Source organism: Gavia stellata, chromosome 3 (genome assembly GCF_030936135.1).
Source record: "Gavia stellata isolate bGavSte3 chromosome 3, bGavSte3.hap2, whole genome shotgun sequence".
Lineage (NCBI taxonomy): Eukaryota > Metazoa > Chordata > Aves > Gaviiformes > Gaviidae > Gavia > Gavia stellata.
The window spans coordinates 72,232,996-72,255,156 of NC_082596.1; the positions used below are offsets into that span (position 1 = coordinate 72,232,996).

Genomic DNA, 22,161 nt, shown 5'->3' on the forward strand with positions numbered 1-22,161 from the left:
CCTAAAACGGAGAAAAAAAATACAGTTAGCAGTATCATTTTAGAACTATGGGAGTTTTTTTTATATCACTATACCTAGTGTAAGTGAACACTGTCTAGGTTAGTGATTGATTTTTAGACAGCATCCTACACTCAAAGTTGAACTTGATTCTGCAACCTCAGGCAACTAAAATTCAGTGAGGCATGGTGTCTATTGTGTTTTCTCTATTTGTTTAATAATGTACATATCTCTGGGCAGATCCGAGAAGACAGTGTTACCTTGTACTCTTTTCAACATTCTGTCTTAATATTTTATTTCAGTTACTTCCCTGATTGCAGGGAAAATAGAGTCAACAAAGTGATAAAACCCTGACTCCTTTTCATCTTGCCAATTTGATTACCATTTAAAATGAGAATTTCTTTATGACTGAAAAGTTCAAAGTTTGTCTTTTTGCTTTTAGCATTGCCTTATAGCAGCATCCTAAGAGAGTAAGACCCTCCTGGCATATATGAGATGCATCAGTAATAATCCTGTTTGCAGAAATCCTGCATTGGTAGAAAATGTTGACATTCAGACTAAATACCAGTGACAGTCTTGCAGACTTTTTTTATAAATTACATTGTTATGATCTTCCTTGTAAGATTATTCCAATGAAGTGTTGACTTCTTACTCTGATTTCACTCCATTGTTTTTCTGGTTTTGTTTTGCAATCCCCTGATTATACTTGACTCTTAAAAAAAGCTTTAGAGAATGCCCTGTATTTGCAGTGTGAATTATGATTGTGCCAGTGTGCATAACAATTACATTATAAATATTTCCTCAGCCATTTGATAAAGACTCAAATTAAGAAAAATAATTACCAGTACAATTACAATTATATATAATTACACTATATTCAATTTAGTTTATCTCTAACCCCCTCTTGCCACAATGTGTTCATTGTTGAAGAATGAGATTTTAGCTGACTGTGTTGGAAGTAAACATGGATTTTTCTGTCCTTTACGACATTTTTTGCTTAAATGAAGAGTTTTATCAGCATGTTTTCTCAGTGGAAAATAATGCAGTTTAGCTGGTTCAACTTCGAAACCAGCTTCCCACATGAAGACTTTTTTTTCTAACGTGGAGTTTATCGTCAGTTAGGTTAGAGAGACTGTTTGCTCCTAACAGTGCTACTTTCTTGAATATAAATTATACCTAGGCAAGCATAGTTAATTTGTATTTATACAGTAAGAGAGATGTATGGATGCTGAATTTTTTCCCTAACCCAGTAATTCGCTAAACACAGCAGACGCTTTCTCAGAGAAGTGCAAATTCTTCCAGAACATTGAGTGAAGTCCAAGTGTCTTTGAGAGGGAACAGTGCAAATTCTTGGCACTTACTTAGCATAAATATTAGCCGTGGGCTAAGCAATATGTATAAAAACACCCCAGGAGGTAGAACAGCTAAGATATGCTAGCTTACTTTGTTTGCTTAGAGAAAGTATGTATGTACCTGCTATTCTCAAGAACTGCACCTACACTGTCTTGCTTTGGAAGGATTCATCAGCCCTTTATAAAAAGCAAAGGAGAACAAGCAATCTCGAAAAGTAAGGGCTGTTTATTTTGAATCTTACAAATTAAGAAATGCTCTGTGGTGCGCCATTGCTGCTTCTTCTGACCCAAAGTACTCAACAAGACCATGTTATCTGGTCACACACCTCTCAAATGGTACACAGTTTTGCTGACAAGAGAGGCTATGTAAAGCATAGTCTGTATGGTGGAATTGTTGTTTATAATGGTTTTTCTTTGGTATCTTCTTTATGTTGCCTTCAAATAGTCCCTTGATACTGTAAAGCAATCCTCGCATGTTAAACAGTCATGTTAATTGTGCTTTTCAGAGACTCTGAGACTAAATATTTTCTCTTTTTCTACTTGCTTTAGGGAATTCTTGTCCTATTCCAGATGAAATCCTGTTTTTAGACAGCCTTTCTGTGCAGCTTTGTGTCTTAGATGTGCGTAATACTGATTATTTGCTGTTCGTTATTCAATATGGAATCTGCCAGTGTACTTCGACTCCACAAAGGAGTAATAGCCTATGATTAAAGGAAATTCTTAGGATTTGAGAGATCTGGATCATCTTTCTTTTTCAAGTTCCATAAATTTTTTATTTGTTTGAATTTAAGATAAGTATCTCTGCTGTCTAACACAGTTTTTAAAAGTGGCTGCAGATTTTGTTTTCCCAGCCTGTGTTAAACTCTGAAATCCAACATTGACGGTAGTTGGCAGAACAGTAGCTATTCCCAGCACCTGAAAACAGTACCCAGAATATGTCGAAATGGGAGCCACAGCTCTTTTGTTTTTAAGCTCCAGTTCACCTGCCTAAAACAGGACAGCGGTATTATCTTCTGTATGTGGGCACTGCAAAAAGGTCAGTCAGAGCTGCGCTAAGATTTGTTTTTTTAATAGTGACTGAGGAAAACATGCAAACGCAGATAATAAACTCACAGTTGCATTTAGGTTAATGTATGTTGCTTATATTTCATTATCATCTCTTCATGGGAATGTCCATGGTAGGACACAAGGTATTAATTTATCTTGTTATCTGTAGTTTAGCAGCATTGAGCTGACCTACTGAGCAGAGTGGTGCAAGGTAGCTGGCTAAGTTGAATGGCTGAACGTGTTCCTGAGCAGGTGCTTGTGAGCAATTGTTTGGAAAGTGTCCAATTTACTCTAATCAGGATAAACATTGATGAGGTATATCTCACAGGTATACAGGAAAGAAATTTGAAATTGCTCAAGTCATGCTTCTCCACATCAATGGATGGTTTGCAGCGATTTATCTTGGGCATAAACTGAACCAAGTGCCATGTATCTGCCTGAAAGCAGGGAAGGAAGTCAAGATGACTGCCGTAAAATTAATGAAAACCTTAATTTTTATTTTTTTTTTGTTAAATTAAACTTAGTAGCTTCAATCTTTTTGAGGAAAAAGTGCAAGCAAAGGCAACATAGCAGGTTGCTTGGCAGCTGTTGAGACCATGGGGAAGTGCAAGATCTAAAGGACAGAGAACTTGCATATAGGCACCAGTACTCCATAAGGATGTCCCATGGTGGGAGCCAGCAGTGTGTGTCCCTGCCAGTCTCTCTAGAAAACCCCTCAGGCATCGTCTCCCTCTGTGGACACGGGTGCTATATGCAGAAGCAAGCAACACAGTGATCTTTCTCATTCTTTTTGCATAGCTTAAAATTTTCCAAGTTTTTTGTGATGATGGATGTGCCAATATAAGATGTTGTACCTCTCCAAAATTTTTCACTTACCTCACTAATGTATTCTGTTTTTCTCAAAGGAGCCTTTGAAATGGCTCCAGTGAGTTTGAACACCAGCATTTTAATAGATGGCATGATAGCTAATTGAACAAAAACATTAGTCAAGTTCTATTAAACATGGTATCTGCAGAACTGAATTCCAATAACAAATGTAGCTTTAAAAACTTCAGTAAATGCAAAACTGCATTAGGCAAAATGTTCTTGACAGTGTATTATCAGGTATATCCTTTCTCCAAAAAATATACAATATTAGACACAAAATACTCTAAAAAGACCTAGTTTGCTAGACACCCTAAAATCTAGAGACTATGCTTGTTAAGAAAATACAGATTAGTTATTTTAATATATTACAACTGAAAAGGAATTGCAGATAGGGTTTTTTGCAGTTCAGACATAGCAACAGCATGGTCGTAATATTTATTTATAGGTTTACACTAAAGTAATGACGTTTTAGAATTGTTTCTACAAGAATGGCCGAACTCGATGAAAGACTATGTGGATTTTATGTCTCAGTTGAGCTGTAAGCATGTTTAGTACTTGGTTTGTTTTCAGAATAACTTGTGGAGAACTGTGCTTTTCAGTCAAAGGCTAGAATTGTGTCACTGAAGTATATTTGAGTTTAGGAGGATGGAATTACAACATGTTAGTAAATTGTACATGGCATGTCATATGTGCACAGAATGCTATGGCACAGTGAGAAATTACAGCAAAATGGGTAAATTCCATTGAGAAGTTTGAACTTTAAATATGAGGTTTCAGCATGTCACGACTTGAAAATGATATCCCAAAATGAATTGATTTTCTATATATTTGTACAATTTCTCTTAAACTAGACCTTGCATCTAAACTTAGACCGAGCATTAAAACTTTTTCATTTTAACCACGCTAACTACAAAAATAATGAACATAGTTGTTTCCCTCCATGCCTGATATTTTCCTGGCAAAGTCATGCAGCAATCAGTTATCTTTGTTTAGTCATCACAGGCAACACGTGTAGAACTATTGCTGTCCTTTCAGACCTGAGGTCACTGGGAGCAGCTCTGTGCTGTGCTGGGACACAGATCCTCAGGGCAAACTTGCACATTCATCACAGAAGAAGGCCTAAGGCCAGCGAAAGGATTCACAAGCATACAAGTGAATACTCAACGGTGACCCCCTGAGAGTAGAAAATTCTTTAGAACTAAGTCTGAGGTGAAAACAAAATTAATCTAGTGGCTACAAAGAGAAAAAAAACCCCAAACCGGGACAGCTCACACTTACCTTAAAATACCCTGAGCCGTCTGTCTACAGCATCCAACGTTATTACTTCCCCCCCCGCCCCCGGCCCAGGATCTTAGGTTTCAATCTTTGGTGTGTATGTACACATTTAAAAGGAAGATATCTTTTCAGAAATTGTATCAGAAAGAACAAAGAGTGGTTTTTTCCTCATAAGGTTAAGCTGCCCTATTAATGTCAATTTTTAATTTTATCCTTTGGATTTCTCATTAACTTTACAACATGTCTAGATTATTTAATTATTATGTTTCAGCTTGTAGATGACAGAAGATTTAAGAGCTTTTGCTGGGCTCTCACAACTTGTCGCTATATCTTGCCTGAAGCTTCTTTTGTATAAAATAATCTTCCCATAGTTAACATTCAGGATACTCTGCAGAGCATCTTAAGAAGACTTAAATGCTAAATAACTGTCACATAGCACGTCTTAGTATTATTGCACTAAATTACATTGCAAGCAGTGTGATAAACAACATCGTAATACTTCGACACATTCATCATTAATTATAACTGAAATCTAATCTTAACTGGATGCTTTTCAGATTACCCAGTAAAGCAAACGTTAACATATATGGGGAAGGGAGAGTGGAGGAAAGAAGTCTTCCAAAAGCGTGGCTGAAGCTGATAGATCAACATACTGAATGGCTTTATATGGGGTTTTCGACATATATTAAGGATTAAAATATCTGAAATATATTTGGAATTCTTTATGTGAATAATCATTTCAAATACAAAACTTTGCTGTGACCTACTGGTTGTGTCATTTTAAGGTGGCATGTGAGACTGCTGTATGAAATCCCGGATTTCTCCTCTCTGACATAGAAGACTAGTATTGAACTAAATTTAAAATAATGGATTCCACCAACGACCAAAATACTGGATGGGTGGTATTTTAGGCTTCATATTACTATGCTTCCTCTATTTCCCTAAAAAGTCTATACGGTATTTGTGAATGGCAACTCCATGTACCCTTTCCCTCCAAATTCATATTTGTTTTCCACTGGGGAACTTTCTGCTGTCAGGGAGCTCCCAGGCTGTTAATGCAAACTATTTTCCTTTGCACTGTGAAATTCGAGAGTCTGGCAGCCAAGCTGTGAGCGGCAATGCTGTGTGCTGCTTACCATCATGCTGTGATACAACACCGCAGTGCCCTTTTGGCTGTGTCAGAGCCTATGTCAACTCAATGAATGTGATTTTTTTTTTTTGCTTTGTTTGCTATCTTCCTAAGACTCTGTTTTTGCAAAGTACTTCATTACTTGTACAGCACTAAACATACTTTCAAGTGCGATTACACTTTCCTCTGTATATTATTATGAATTTCCTGCATGCAGAGCTACCTGCTTTCTGCCATATTTAGTTCTCTCCAGTGGTTAGCAAGTCTAAAGAGACAGTATTCTATTTGGAGCAACCTCATCTCATTCTTTTATTGGATATTTCTACTCATACCAGACATCTTCACTGCCCGTTATTTTACCAACCTCAGTTACGTGGCTGCATGACCCTGAAATACCTATGTACTGTACCTGAAACATCAAAGTGGTGGAAGAGCAAGTAGTTTCATTTCACCCCTGGTTAGTCTTCAATTGGTAAACCATGAGAAACTCTGCTCTGGTAGGCCTATTTTTCTGTGGTGGGAGATGCAATTCTGTAAAACTTGCAGCAGCCATTTTGTCTTACACTTACTGTTATGCTCTCTGTAGCATACATGAAAACTCCAACCAGGAGGATTATACACTCATTGAGAACTGAATTTTGAAAGTACTTTTATTGATAAGAGAGAACAAATGACTTACTGTATTGGTGCATGTTAAGTTTTTCAAATGAGTATTTTGTATTTCTATGTCACTGTACAGTTTTCCTTTCTTGACGATTCTTTTGTGTCTGGTATGATTGAGGCAGAGAGAATTTCTGTACTTTTACGTGAAAAAAACACTCATGGAGGCAGGTATTTTCATTTTTACTGTGTTAACATTATTTTATAAAATCATACAGCTGTGGAGATCACCTTTTACTTCCGTGACAATGAATCTAAATAAAATAATCTTTTTGTTCCTCACCACCATCACCAGAGACCCTCCTACTGAAAGCATATGGAACTAGTCAATACACCATACTGTCAGGCTGGTAGAACATGCATGCAAATGTATGAGAAAAAATCTGTTAGTAAGTGCATTATTTTGTTCTTGTCTCAGTAGTCTCTTTATACAGCTGATGTTGCGCAAGACAGTGCCACCTTCATTGAGTGTGAAATGGAACAGACTTGGTCAGAGGAAAATCAAGAGAGATGACTCCAAGGTTTTCAGAGGTTCCCAAAGTTATATACTTCTGTATTTATGTAATTTTTATATGCCGTTTCATAAAGTTCCATTTCCATTTATTGGATTCTTAGGAGGGGCAAAAACCTTCTGGGTCATGTAATCAGCCTATTTGCTGGAAAAAAATACCCACAATATATAATCTTTTCTTTATATTGAGCCGGTGTGCAGAATGAAGGGGAGACCTTTGGCACAGGGGAGAAATGGCACATTGGTTTTGGTTTGTTCCTGCTACTCCTGTTGGATAATTGTTCTATAATCTCTTATCTCACATGAACACAAGACTTCTAATTTGCAGTCTGTATTATCTTGTGGTCAGTTTGGTCATTTATCTGCATTTGGTCTTGTAGCTTAAACAGCTCTTTTTCCTCCCTGGTTATTACCCACCTCTTCCATCTCTAGAACTACCAAGAGCAATTCTACTTAGCTTTGAATGTCCATACTAAGTGAACTGAACACTTTTATAAGATGGGCTTTCCTTTTCTCTGATCATCATACACAGTATGCCACAGAAAATCTTATCAGACCTTTATTAATGGTGTTAATATTTTTCTATCTGTAAGTCCTAGAATGTTTTCTGTCTGTCATGCTGATGGCTGATAACCGATCTGACCAACTAATAAATCTGATGTTTCAGGTGACACTCATCCAGTTCAGGGCAGAAGTTAATGTCAGTAATCCCTAGCTGCATAATAGGTTTTATGCATGATTATGTACTTCTCATACATTATAGCATATTATACATTTCATCTTGTTTCTGTTTTTAAGGTTTTCAACATTATCTGTTTCTTACTGTACACAATATACAGCCTCATCTTGTGCATTGACAATCTCCAGATTTCACCTCAGCACCTTGTTTTATCTTCTCATTCCTACCTTTTATGTCAGGATCATTACTGACACTACTAAAAGAGATACTTGCCCCAAAACCAGTGCTTGAGGAACTAAATAGGTAACCTTTTCCTAGCTTAATAGTTCCCCTTTCAGCACAATTTCTTAGCCTACGGTAGCACTCTTCTAATAATCCTTATTCTGCAATAGCTTCTCATATGGCAATAGAGGTAGTGTTTTACTGAAATCCAGATAAATTAGTTCTGCATTTCCTTTGCCTAGAAAAACAGTGAGCTCTTAAAATGGCAGCCTCTGTGGGCTTGGTTTTTCATTGGCACAATCCATGGTACATTTCAGCGTTCTTTTATTTACTCATTTAATTGTCCTTTCATTCAGAATTTATTTTCAGGGTGTATGTAACACTGAGGTCAAGCTAACAGATGTGTTGTTGCTTGAATCACTCAGTTTCCCTTTCTTCAGTAGAAATACTGTGGTTTCTGTTTTCCATTCCTGATTTGACAAATTACTTTACTGGCCTGTGTTATTGGACTTGGGGGTTTGCCATGCCAATTTCTTACTATTCTGGGATGTAGTTTGTCTGTCTGCCTGTGTTCAAGTACATTAAAACCTTTGAAGTGAGTTTCCACACCAGTTGCAATAACTTCAATTTTCACACTTTCCACACTTTCAGCCATGAGTCACCCTGTCCTGACCTATGTTTTTCATCAGAGTCCTTGTTAAAATCTGAAGCCAAGTACTCATTTAGTTTCCAGGCCCTTTTTCCTCTTCCAGCTCTTTGCTTATTGAATAACAATCGTTGTCCTTTTCTTTTTATTTATATTTCTTATTTCATTATAGATTATGTCTGTTATTATATATTATTTGTATTTTCCTTTGATTTTGTATCAAGATTAGTTTGCTGTTCAGTTTAATTTGCTTTGTCAGGGCTTGGCTCTTGGGAATTCTCACTTTATCCCTGTGCTTTCTGTCTTTCCAACAGTAGCTTCCTTTGCTGAGCAGCACTTTTTCTAATTTCATGTCAAGTTTTATAAGCAGTGCTAAAACCTCTCTTCAGAGGTTTTTTTAGTGCAGGTTATTGCTGGAGGTTTTCTCTAAAAGTTCATTTTCTCTCTTTTTTCATTCTTTTGGGATGCAAATGCCATGCATTTTTGAACCTCAACTTCAGGTAATTTTAGGTCTCCTCTATATCTAAGTATCTAATGACTTCACTTAGTTTTCCTGGCCAAGTAATTTCATTAATATCTCATTTTGCCCCGATCACATTGAAAACCTCATTTAAGGTTGCTTATCAATCTCTGCCACATAAACTTGTAATCGCTCTGACCAGGGTTTCTATCAGTCAAAGTCTTCCATCGTGCATTGTATAACTGTTTGTAAAAGCCATTTTTTCAGATATTTTATTTGTAGCGGGTTTTGATTGGTTTTGGCTCTGATGTTAAGGAATAATTGGACTCAGTCATTTCTGGCTTTGCTTGTAGGAAATTTAAGGTAGTATTTATTTCTGTGAGAGTGATAGAAAAGTATCTGTTGTTACCCAAAAATGTATTTTCCTGCATAGCTACATAGCCTATAGCAGAATCTCAGCAACTAGTCCTGCTTGTTTTGAACATCTCACCAAAGAGATTTCAATTCAAAACAGGTCTGTTTTCTTCACCACTCTCTCTCTTATATTTCTGTGTTTTCTTTAGCACATGTTTTCTATTTGTGATTATTTTTCTACCACATATTAATGTCAAGTGTCCTACAGAGCCTCTAATCCCTCCATTTTGTAGCCCACGTACATTGTCTTAGCTTATAAACATCTCTGCTTTTTTCACCCACTCGTTATCCTGTTTTCTATTTGGATGATAGCTGGGATGATATTACTTAAATAAAAAATGCTTCTATGAATATTAAACTTCTTATTTGTCTCTTGATACACATACTCCTAACTCTCTGCTGTTTCTTTACCTTGCTGTCTCCTTATCTACCTGACTCATGCTCTTTTCTGTCAAAGCAAGAGATAGGAGTCATCTCTCTGTAATCCCTACGTCAAGCATCAGCAACACCAGGTAACATGCCAGAATTTTCCTGAGTCCTTGAAGGCATCGTTAATTGAGGTGATCCTTTCTTCTGGACTTGGATGACTGAAAGACCTCCAGAAATTCTTTTGGTTACTGACCTTATCAATGCAGGTCCAGGACACGTGTGAAAGCTAAAGCAGCTACCTTTGTTTATAACATGAGCACATGATATTCCTGGGGTCTCCATCACTGCCCTCCTGTTGAAGAGGAGAGGTAGTTGCATGGAAAGGGTTCTTGGCTTTCTGCAGTATAAGCTGCATACTACTTAAAACAGTGAGAAATTAGGAGTACTTGCTGATTCAGTATCACTGTTGTGAGTTCAATTTTGTGGAATATTTTTCCAATATCCAGACCAAGCTTGGCAAATCAGTCAGAGTAGGTGCTTGGAAAGAAAAGTCACTTACTTCTTCAACTTCCCGGTCCTTGTCTTATGAGTGAGATGCTATCAGCTGACCTCACAGGCTAGTGTGAAGTCTTAGCAAGCCTCATAACAATGCTGAAGAATGAAAAAAACATTGGAAGAGGTCTGCGTATTATAGTAGTTCTGAGGTCCCAAAGTGGAAAGATAGCTTGGTAGGTTTTGCAGTAAAACAGTTGATTGCCAGGATACACCTGGTCTGGTGTAGCATATCTTTCTATGTAATATTTTTTTTCAAGCATGAGCGTGGGGCAGAAAGAATATGGTTTTTTCCCTTGTGAAAGTCTCAGTTGGCTGCACCCCCTAGGCATGTATACCTTGGAATGCCATATTAGCTGAAGTCTTCCTTGTATTTGTCTCTTCTCATTCTGCTTTGATGGTTTAACGGTTATCACAAAGGTCTCAACATGCAAACTAGCTAGTCAGACCTTATTCTGAACCTAAATTGGTTTAAAGCAGTAATTTAATAAGGCCAGTCCTATCAAGCTGCCAGCCTTTCTGGAAACACGGGGCACAGATATCATACATTAAACTGACTTTAACTGATTAGTACTTACTTGTTACTACTTGTAGTTGGCATATGCCACCAACTACAGGCAGTTCCACATAAATGCACATTCGCATCAGAAGTAAAAGGCAACAAACACTGATAACATTATATTCTTGCTGACAGCTATTAAATATTCAGCACATGCATGAAGGCTTCTGACATCGACTTAATACTCATTCCACTTTATAAAAGAGAAAATTATTTCTTGCTTGTACTTTATCTCAGTCAGTGATGAGTGGAAAGACTCTAAGAAGTGCAGTTTCCCATGAAGACAGCTGCCATGTGGACATGTGGTTCAGAGTCCAGCTGGCCTGTGATGCCTTCAATGCTTCCCTGGTTTCCAGCGGCAGAAGATCTGGACCTCAAGGTTCACTGTAATTTAGCAAGACCTGGCATCTGGGGAGATTCTGCACAGTCCTGAGCCACATTGAAGGCAAGATTTGCAAGAAGCACTTCTGTCCCTATGAGTTTTGGCTTAGATTGTTTTGTAGCTGCATCAGAAAAGTATAGATGGGAACTTTCTCTGTATTTCATTTTAGTTGGAAAATGAATAGAATAGGCAGTGCTGGAGGAAGATGAAAACTCTCTATTTCTTTTTTTTTTTTTTTTTAACTTCCTGCCTTCCAGCAAAAATATTCATTTCTGTTGAGAACCCTTACTCCCCACCTCCTTTTTCTTTTTTGTGGTATCGCTATCATGAGCACAGTTTAAGCCTCTGTCTTACTGACAGTACCAACATTTGAAATTCTTTAAGTTAGTTTTCAGGTTGCCATGACGGAAGAGTAAATCTGCCCCAAAGGGTGGCTCAACACAGAATGGTTTAACATGACGGGCTTAATAGTGACCACCTGTTTTCATTCACAGCTCACACTGGATTCTGCTAATCTTGTGTATACATTGCCTTTGAAAATTAGGTCTGGAAAGAATTTTTATTGCTAGAAAAAAAAAAGCTTTCTGGATGGGATCTGCGAAGTCTTTTCACACCCCCAACTGAGGAAATGAAGTGCTCAGAAGTGTTGCTGGATTCACTTTTATCTGCAGTGGAAATAAGGCTTATGCATTGCAGTAACCCCTTCTTTGAGGCACAGACTTTTCTGTAGAATGGAGCCCACCCATTGGAAAGCAACCATAGGGATTTTTCTCTATTATCTGAGGCTAAGTTACTGCTAACATTATCTGAGGTCATTGATCTGGGTCTGCCTCACCGGCACACATGATTAGGCAGCGGTATTTTCACGTGTGAATTTTTAAGAATAAACTCATGTTCATGTGGAGCCTTTTTTGTCTGCCAAATTTTAAATGGATTTGGTTTTAGCAGTTGATTACAAAGTTATTTTTTATGCCCAAATGCACCTGTTTAAGGATAAGAGATTGCATCTCAGTCTTCATGAGGAAATAAACAAATCTGTTTATACTGAACATGGACAAATGATTACAGCTGGTCAGATTATTGCCTATGAAAAATTTATCTCCAGAATGTCTTTCATCCTTTCTTTCCTCCTAAGGAGAAAACTAAAGGAAGGGCTTTGAATTTTTATTAATGATTCATTACTCGTAACTGATCAGTGAACAGTTTATGCAAATACACCTTGCAAATTGCTCACTTTAACTATTACTTGAGGTTATATCTGTATATTACCTTCCCATGGGAAGTAGAGGTGTGAACATTTGGATTATTGATATTTAATCATGGGAGAATAATGTATGTCAAATGTTAAATACTCAGACAGATACAGGAATAATTTGCAATACACTTGCTCACACTGAATTGCACCTTAATGGAGTTCTTGTTGACATTAATAAGTTACAAGTTAAGATGAATGAGTATAAATAGCAAGATAACTAGCTGATAGTTGAACATATTATTCATTGAGGCACGTTAACCAGCAGGCCTCATGTTCACAAAGACTTAAATTTAATATACCTCAAGGAAATATCCCTTTGCATGACGGAATTTTAAAGAGAAATATTATCATCAGTGCAAAGAAACCACATTGGCCTATTTTGTGAATTTGGATGGAAACCTTTGGCCAGTGACAAATGTGGTACAGTATTTTTTGTGAACAATGGCTCTTCTGGTGGGGAAAAAAAGTAGTTTAATTATTCTTTGACTTTGGAGGGTCTATGTAGGGGTTGGTGGGGGAGTATGTTATCCCTGAGATATAACTTATTCATTGTTGCGTGATTTAAATGCTTATGGGCAATGCTTTTGTATAAATATTTTTTAATGTATTGTAAACTATTAATTGTAAAAATGGTATTAGTAGGAGAAATTTGATTTTATTAAAATATTGCATACAGCTGAAAGTAATTGTGATGCATAGTTGTCAGAAGTGTGATTTTTCCTGAAAGGCAGAGCCCTGAGGAGCTGATAATCTGCAAAATCAGAATGTGTCATTCAGCCTGATTTGAGTAAAAGGCTCAAGGATTGCTAATCTTTTGGTGCAAAAGGGGAAGATTTTTCTGGATATAGGTAGTGAGTAAAGTTACCAATTGGAAGTTCACCAAATTGCACATAAGGGAGAGGTGCACAGGGACATTTGAGAAATAAAAATGGATTGATTTATTAATTCAGTTTTCTCCTCCACAAGTGGCACTTGCTCGAGCATTGAATAAGCATTCTCCTTTCATTGTGTGAGAAACAATCATTGCTCATGAACATGTAATGTGCCACTAACAGAGGTAAAAAGGAGTTGCTGCAGTGGTGAGAGTAGGTGTCTTATTTAGAGGTCTATAATTTATTACTGCCCTCCTAGCATTTAAATTCTTGGCTTGCTATAGCATGCTCCTGTGCAGGCAATTATGCCAAAGTTGGATTATTACAAAAGGGTAGTGTAATGATAGCATACATGCCCATTACAACAGGCTGTCTCCTAATTCTATTTACTTGCTTCAGTGGCATGCGCTGTGTGAGACAAAGATATGTAGTCCAAAGGGAGTGTGTACCTGCAGTTAGTGGTCTGGGGATCAGATCCTGTTCCAGAGGTTTTACTAGTAGAAGATCAAAAAGCCCACAGATAAATGCTTGATCTTGTGTGATGCTGCCTTAAAATTCAGTTGTTGGTGTTAATGCGACCAGGGTTTGACCCAATTAAGAAAGTGACTAATACGGACAACTGGCAAACTGCTAAAAATGAAGAGCATCATCTGTGGGAGAGAGCCAGACCGAGGGGAGTATGTACTCTGGAGAGCCACAAACACCCTGGAAAGGTACCTGAGAAGTTTGTCTCAGGAGGAGCTGATAGATATGCTAAAGAGCAGAACAGGGCCCCAAAGGTTTCATAGACCACTAATGACGTATTTTAAGTTAAAGAAAAGCAAAATAAATGTAGCTCTTTTTGCAAGTGTTGGGTTTTGATGCTGGAAAGCAGTGAGACCAATTAAGATCAGTTCCCCTGCTAATATCAGATATGGCAATTACTAACCTAAGAACAGGAATGTGACTGAAAACAGTCTGTTCCTACAGCCATAAGCTTGACACTGTATACCCTTGGTGCTATTGTAATTCCAGCAGATGTCAATACAGAATAAACACATAAATGTATAAAGTGTAAAAATTAAATTTGCCAAGACAGTTGTTTCATGTGGAGGTGATATGGAATATCTCTAAGAGGTGAAAAATAGGATCTGCATGAACTACTTTTAAATGCATACCAAGAACCTCTCTGTATTGTTGTACTTTTTAATTAGATGAAAATAAATGAATTGAAAAGATGAAAGGAACTCGTGTAACATCTCACTTCAAAGGGCAGCTCCACTCTTGAGGAGTGTTTAAAAAAACAAAAAAAGAAAAGAAAAGCAGCTTATTGAAGAAATATGCTTTCTCTGTGGATTTGGTTTCACTTTTACCTGCTTTAGAAACTCAGGAATGACTTCTGCTCATTTGACCTAAATGGAGTCATTACCCTAGTGTAAAGGAGAGTGGAAGCTGGCTGACAGTGTTGTTCCCCCCCGCGCTCCTTCATTGCACTTTGCGTTGACTCAGCAATGCTCTCAAATGAGCGGGATTATTTTTGACCTTGTGATGGGTTTTTTATCAAAGTTTCAAAGCTCTGGGCCGTATTCTGGACAGAAATTGCACACATGCAGTGGCTCTGTGTCTGGATTTACTTTGTCTGGGCAAATGAATTGAATAAAACCAGCTGAATCACTCATCTGCCTGCTAAGCAAGTCAGTCTTCCCAGAATCCAGAGGCAGGTGCTCCCACCCAAAATACCTAAAAGTCATGCCTTGTATACTTTCCATATACAAAATGGTTTACGTTATGCAAGATATTTCACCACCTAAGCATTGGCTGATTGGTCTTGAGGGCCCTTTTGGACTCCTGACTTAAGTCAGTGCAGTCCAACTCCAGGGTAATATTTTTGTCTTCCACCAAATTTTACTCCTAAGTCCTCTCTTTAAACATGACTTGTTTGTTTAGCCCTTAAGCTCTTTATTTCCAATCACATCTGTCCAGGCCCTGACTCTTGTCATCGTATTTCCATGTAAAGGTGACCTGGCTAATGAGAGGTCGAATTCAATCTGCCCAAGATGTCAGAGTTTCCTTCCTTGTTTCAGTTGCCCTGAAGTGTGAGATAGTGGCTTTAGAAAATAACATTTGTATGCAGAAGCCTAACAGAGAAGTGTCACAACAACCAATTGAACAAGGATTCAAAGGAAGACTAACCTATCTCCATCCCTAAGAAGATCCTAAAGGTGGGACCTCTCTCTGTAAGCAATAGTTTTCTCTCATGACTCAAAGGAAAAATTGCTGCTTCTAGAAACAGAGGTCTTGTGTGACTTGGAAAAGAAGAGCAGCTCATCAGCTTCATAACTCCTTGATAGATTTAGGCAGGCTGCTCTGTTTTTCGTTATGCCATGAGCTGCTTAACCAGTTTGCCAGGTAGCAGGTTGATGTGAAATGCTATCAGCTTTTCACAAACACAATCAGCTAAACAACTGAGCTCATCCCAGACATGATTAAGTGGGATCAATTATAATAAGAACTAGATAAGAGAGATAAGCTTGTTGTTTCCTGGGTTGGTATTCTGCAGTAGTAGGCTTTACAAGTATCCTTTATATATCATCCGCTATATCATCATCCTATATATATCATCAGCTGCAAAACTTTTACTACTTCAGGAAATGGTTTTTATATCAGCATTCAAATGAACTTCATCCTAAACTGATTATTCTAACACTGGGACTGCCATTGAGTGGGGAAAAAATTTATTTGAAGCATCAATTGCATCAAACAGAAAAGTAGCCATTGAAGTCAATGTTTTGCAATGCATGGAGCGTGTTTGCTCTCAATTCTAAATACAGTTAGATATTCTGGGAGAGAGCTCTCTATGTCCCAGGAGGGGGATAGCTACCCTTTGTAGCATCATGTTTTGCCATGGTACGAAGTAAAATTGCTATAGCACTTAAGGCTTGATTTGCTAAATATCAGAATTTATAGATGATTCCTGTAATTCTGGGGATAAAGCAAAATTATCAATTCAATAGCTGGAAATGTGGGGGAGATGGCAGCTTTACATGAAATTGCACATCAGGTGTTCTGTGAATCTGAAGAATATGCATTGAGGGTTAAGTGCACTGGAAGTAGTGCAAATACACGTATTATAGGAATAATGAAATATTAGTGCTTTCTCTATCAGAAATGGAAAGCTGGTAATGTAGAAATAGAAGGGGCCATATGACCATACAAAATACAAGAGAGGAATGTTGCAAAATAGTCCATATCTAAATTGTAAAAAGAGAGACTTGCCCATATCTTTGAGCAAATATATTTAGCATTATTTTCAATTCTTTTATGGCTTCTGGTTCTTGCAATGGAGCTCCCAGCAGGCAAATTTTTTGTGATTCAGAAAGAATAAATAATACGGGTCTGACAAAACAATGCAGGATGCATATACTGCCACAACAATTGTGCTGTTTTGGAGCATAATGTTTGATCAAAACCCCACAATTATGTTTGCTTTCTTTTTTCTGAACAGAAAGAGATTCCTAAGCTCTGGACTATTTCCATGAAAAACTTTATGATCTTAGAACAGTAACATGGTTCATGCATCTCTTCTATTGCTTAGCAATGGATGTACTGCAGTTGTCTGCTTAGTTAATAATCACATCTAATGAAGAGGAATCCAATTTTTGCTTCCCATTTTACTATAGGAAAGATTTGGAGGTCTTTGAAGATCTAGGCTGGCACCTTTGTTGCCCTTTCAAGTGCTTTTCTATTCTGATAATGATAAGGTTGTTGAGAGTTGTGCAGTCTTCTTGATGGGCTCAGTGCCAGTGTCTCTGCTCTGGTCTTTAGTGCCCAGTGTTTTATTTGCTTTGCTAGCCATTGCCAGTAACTGAGCAGGGCAGGTCAATTCCCCTCTCACAGATCCTTTCTGTAATCTGCCCTTGGCAGCTGTGTGGGACCACTGTGACATTTCCTGCAGCCAGTGCAAATTCTAATGGTTTTTTTGCATTTAATTCCAAAACCACTGTTAGCCTCTGCCTTATCTCTTCTTCCTCCTCCTCCCCCATTTTTTCTGGCTTTTTGGATAGAGTATTGCTTCCCTTAGATACTGGTCCACAGGTCTCAGTGAAAATATTCCTGGTGTTAGGTCTCTTTCAAATCATGTGGCCATTTTAAATTTCATCACTGACACCTAGCAAGGGTTTTTCCCTAAAGTTCAGGAGCAATAGACTTTGCTATTAATTATTACTAGACAAGATTCAGAAATTCCTAAGAAGAAGGATTCTTTGGCCTATTTTGTGTTGAAATATGTGAGCAAGAGTGGTCTCTTTTGGGCCAGTCATCCTTGCAGCAGTCTACCACTTTTCTCCTACCATTAGGTTTATAATTATTTGCTGCCTCTATCTGTCTTCTTTCATCCCTGCTGGACATATTACCATATATACACAATACTCATACATTATTCTTTTGTGTGGAACTTTACCAAATATTTTTGGAAGCTTTATATGTCCTTCACCTGACAGTGTCACTTGCAGTGTTTAAATTATTTGATAACTATAGAAATATAAAATAGAAGGTAAGTAAGAAAAATCACTGTAGATGTGAGAGCTGTTATGCTGTTCTATTGAGGTTTATTTTATTAAAGAAAAAGCATTTGAAAATTGATGGTTTTGACCTTTGAGCCTTTTCACAATCCATATTTAATTGTGGCACCAAAAGCTTTTTACATGCATTATGAAAAATGATACATCCAGCAAAAAAAAAGTAATCCTGTATTTTCTTGTCTATCGTGTGTGCATGTGAAGTATTTTTGCACAAGAGTGACTCTGTTGTGCTCCATGTTGTCCAGTCATTTTTCAATGTGGACATCGTCAGCTGTTCCTGACAAAGATTCAAGGAACACAAGGTTACTGGGAAGGTCTCATCCTCATGGTCAGAGTTTAATTTTAAACTTGAACCATGAGAACTGGGGTTGTTGCTAGTGGGTTTATTTCCAGCATTAACTGTTACAGTTTTGGAGATAGCTCCCTCCTTCTGAGAGAGTTGCTGTGACCCCAGATTCAGCCTTACATGGTAGTGAGTTCTGTACAGTTTTGACTTCATCAGTCGTCAGCATTATTCTGCATTCCCCCTTGGGGTGAAGCAAGCTCCATGATCACTCCTTAAAACTTCTTGTGGACTGTGGTGCACACAAAGTCTAAATAAAACATATTTTGATGCTTGATATGGTGTCCCTTCTGCCCTCTTGTCATTCTCTTGGGCACCACTTCCTGAATGCATCCCCATCTTGGAGCTGCACATTCTCCTTCTGAACTGTGGGAATGGCTGCAGTAGTTCATCAAATCTGGCACTCTTGTTTCCATTTGGTGTTTCCATTAAAAGATGTTGGTAGGGGATGTACATTTTTCCGCACCCTTGTATAGAGCTCTTGTTATAGGTCAGTTATTTTTAATTTCCAGGAGAGCACATGGAGGGAGACTTGTTAGTGATCTTTCTCTTTGCTCCAGATAAGGAAGGTCTCTTCTTGCCTTCTAACAACTCAGCTGTGTTAGATGTAATCACATCGCAGTGGCGGGGCAAAAACAAAGTCTCCACCTGTCTCCTCACCTATTCCTGACATCTTCTGATGTTGTCAGAAGGTAACTTAGGACCTTGTGTCATTAGTTCACAAGACATAACTGTTACCCATTACTCTAAAAATCCAAAACCCACAAGTAGCCCATGCAGGGGAAAATATAACTTTCTCTGTGCAAGCAGCTGTTCATATGAGCCTCTATAGATTTGAAGAATATATTTTGCTTCATAGGACACTACAAGACTGGAAGATGAATCCCTGAGGGAAGAGTTCCCACTCTGCGAGTTAGTCACTGAATATAAAATAGATTTAAAGTCTGGACCATACTGCATGATTTGTTTACTGTGCTCATTTGTTCCATTCTTTAGGTTTGAAGACGGCACAGTCTCTTTTCTTGATATCATTGCTCTGAAACATGGATTTGATGTTCTGGAAAAACTCACAGGTCAGTTAACACAACTCTTAATACTGAAGAGTGAAGTTCCAGATTTATATTCAGGGCACAAGTCTGATCATATTTCCTATGGCTGTAGCCTGATTTTTCTTTCTACATTTATTATCCATGTTCATCAATGTGAAGATCAGACTTCAGTTTAACTGGTTTATCCAGGTCTTGTGTATTGGATTATTCCAGCCTGGTTTGGAAAAAACAAAATTTGGAGACTGTTCTCCACAAATACACATGCAAGGCTTGAGTGCATCAAGCACATCTAGTTTGCCTCACGCTCACAAAAATGCAACAGGAAAATAATAGTAGAAAGTAGCTGACCTACATCCTATTGAGACTTGATGCAGTAGGAGTTCCTGCTGTGTGTGAGGACCAGGCAATGTGACCTGGTGCAGAAAAGCCATTTAGTAATACAGGTTAAGAGAGGAACCAAAAAATAGAGTTTAGAATATACCCCAAAGCTTTTTGTTGAATAGGAAATATAGTCCCACTGTGCAGGTAGCTGTCGTCAAACAGCGAACTTTCCAGACTATGAACTTTCACAGCAGTTTCTTTACATCTGTACTTTGACAAAGTTTAGTGGAAAGCAGCATTATGTTGTTGGGGTGTTTTTTTCTCATTTTGTTCTCTATTTGGTGTAACTTAGCACTGTAAGTCTTATGGAAATTCCCAGAAAAGCACATGGTTGTGAAATTGTAGTGCAGTTCCTGCCTCTCAAGGTGCAAAGTGAAAGGAGAAGAGACAACAGTCACAGGTTGCAACAAGGGAAATTCTGACTGGGCATAAAGAAATAATTTAGCAGGATGAGGGTAGTCAAACACTGGAGCAAGTGCCCAGAGAGACTGTCAAATCTCCAAGGATGGAGATGTTCAGAATTTGGCTGGGCTCAGCCCTGAACAATCTGATCTAGCTTTAAATTTACCACTGCTTTGAGCTGGAGGTTGAAGTGGATGACTTCAGGAGGTCAAACCTAAGTTAGCCTATGATTCTCTAACTACCGAAGGCTAATGCATCCCTCCAGGCAGAGGATATTATAATGCAGGCTGGGGCATATTGAGCTGTGAAGAGTGGAAGACAGACTTTACCAGTTACTGTGCAGGGCATATTCATGCAGTAGACTGAGTCTCTGCAGCTGTGTGCAGAGCTAACTACACTTGAGATTTATAAACAAGCTCACAGCCTGCCATCTTGATCTTGCCTGTGGTTTAACTTTGGGAAGCTAGTGCAAACCTGGCAAAGGTCTCTTTGCAGTGGACTTCCCTGGGAAGATCATTTCCATGGCACATTTACTACCATGACTTCATCTCCCCAGGCAAAGGGCAGGTAGCCTGGGATAAGAGGCCAGTGCAGGCTTTCTAGTTTGCTAGGGAGTCTCATGACTTGAAGCTCTTTTCAGTGGCTCCCACAGTTTGAGTATGTTTGAAGGCCTTAACATGGAGCTAATGCTGAAGTCCCAAATAAAACTTTGAGCTCATCTTCAAGCCAGGAGCTCTATGTGAAGGGTGACACTCATGTGCCTTGTTGACTCCAGGATAGCTGCTACTTGTCTGGCTCAGTACCCCAAATGCACCACCTCTCTGTGATAGCTGCCATGTGTCAGTGATTCTCCTGAAAGATGCAGGAGATGACACCTGGCCAGGGAAGCTTGCACCACTGGCTGTGCAGGAGGTTTGCACCATGGCATGCTTCCACATGTGGAGTGTGCAGGTTAACAAAATATGTTCCTGAAATATGTGTTTTATGCTCATGTATGTGCACAGTTAATGTGTAATGTCTTGAACCTCCCTTCTCCAGTGCACTCTTCGATTTCCTATAGAAAGGCATAAAGCATCACAATGTAAATGTCTCCAGAGAGACACTGACTATGTATTTTTCAGGCTGGTATAATTTCTGCTAGTGACTGTGGAGGTTTATTGTCAGGATTTATCTGAAAGATTCTAGTTTCTTCTTTCTCACAGAGCAAGAGTTCTGTGAGGAGTATTCTGTTAGATGCTTGAGGTCTTGCTCATGTGGAAATCAATAGCAGAGTTTTCATCCACTTCAACAGGAGTCTGACCGAGCCCCAACAAGTAAGGATGTTTTGCTTTATGATGCTCCGCATAGAGACCAGGGATCAGAAACCAGCCTTTAGTATATGTTCTCGTAGTATAAAATGCTTCCGAAGAATGTGCAATCTTAAACAAACACATTCCCTTGTAAAGAAGGCTAACTGCTTTGGTTTAATATGTAGGAGCAATGCCTGCCATAACAGCAGAGTTGATGATAGCATCTCCTCCATTGCATTTCTCAGCCATCTAAACCTCCTATCGGTACTTATTTCAGCTAAACAATTGAAAAATCTCTTAATACTAGACTGAGGAGAATACTCGGCTCTGAACCTGAATAAAGTGGAGAGCAGTGGATGAAAGAGTAGAGTAGAGGCATGAATAAACAGTATGTTGAGACTTTTCGGTCTTTATTATTGCTTTCAATTTGCCTTCTGACCACCTATAGCAGTGGTGAAAATCTAAGGCAGCTGAAGTGGCTTGGAATAACCTGTCAAAGGTGTTCCCCACAAAATTGTTATGAGGGTGGGTGAGCTGGCCTTAATTCTGGGTTTAATGTATTTATTGCTTATGGGGGGTTGTTTGTTTGTTTGTTTGTTTGTTTGAAAATGTTTAAAGTCTGGCTTGAAGTAATAATTTTTTGTCTCCAGTATCTGATGAACTTTTTTTTTCTTAACACTCATCAATACCAAGCGTAACTGGTACAAATAGCAAAGCAGATGCATTTATACTACTTTGACGGGAATATGGTGAATTGTTGTATTTGCTCATTAATAAAAAATGCATTCGACCATATCAACACCATATTTTTTAACAGTATGCTTGAATAAAATCTTTAAAAGTCTTTATATGGCACTCTTTATCACATTGAGAAGAGCTATGGGACTCCT

General features: G+C 38.3%; 1 protein-coding gene across 1 annotated transcript in view; it reads left to right on the forward strand.

Moving 5' to 3' along the window:
- MOCOS (molybdenum cofactor sulfurase) overlaps positions 1-22,161 on the forward strand; it is a 225,107-nt gene that overhangs the window by 106,326 nt on the left and 96,620 nt on the right. Inside the window, exon 5 of the mRNA XM_059815648.1 lies at positions 19,147-19,223. Coding sequence (XP_059671631.1) covers positions 19,147-19,223 — 77 coding nt within the window. The remainder of the gene's footprint in view (positions 1-19,146; positions 19,224-22,161) is intronic.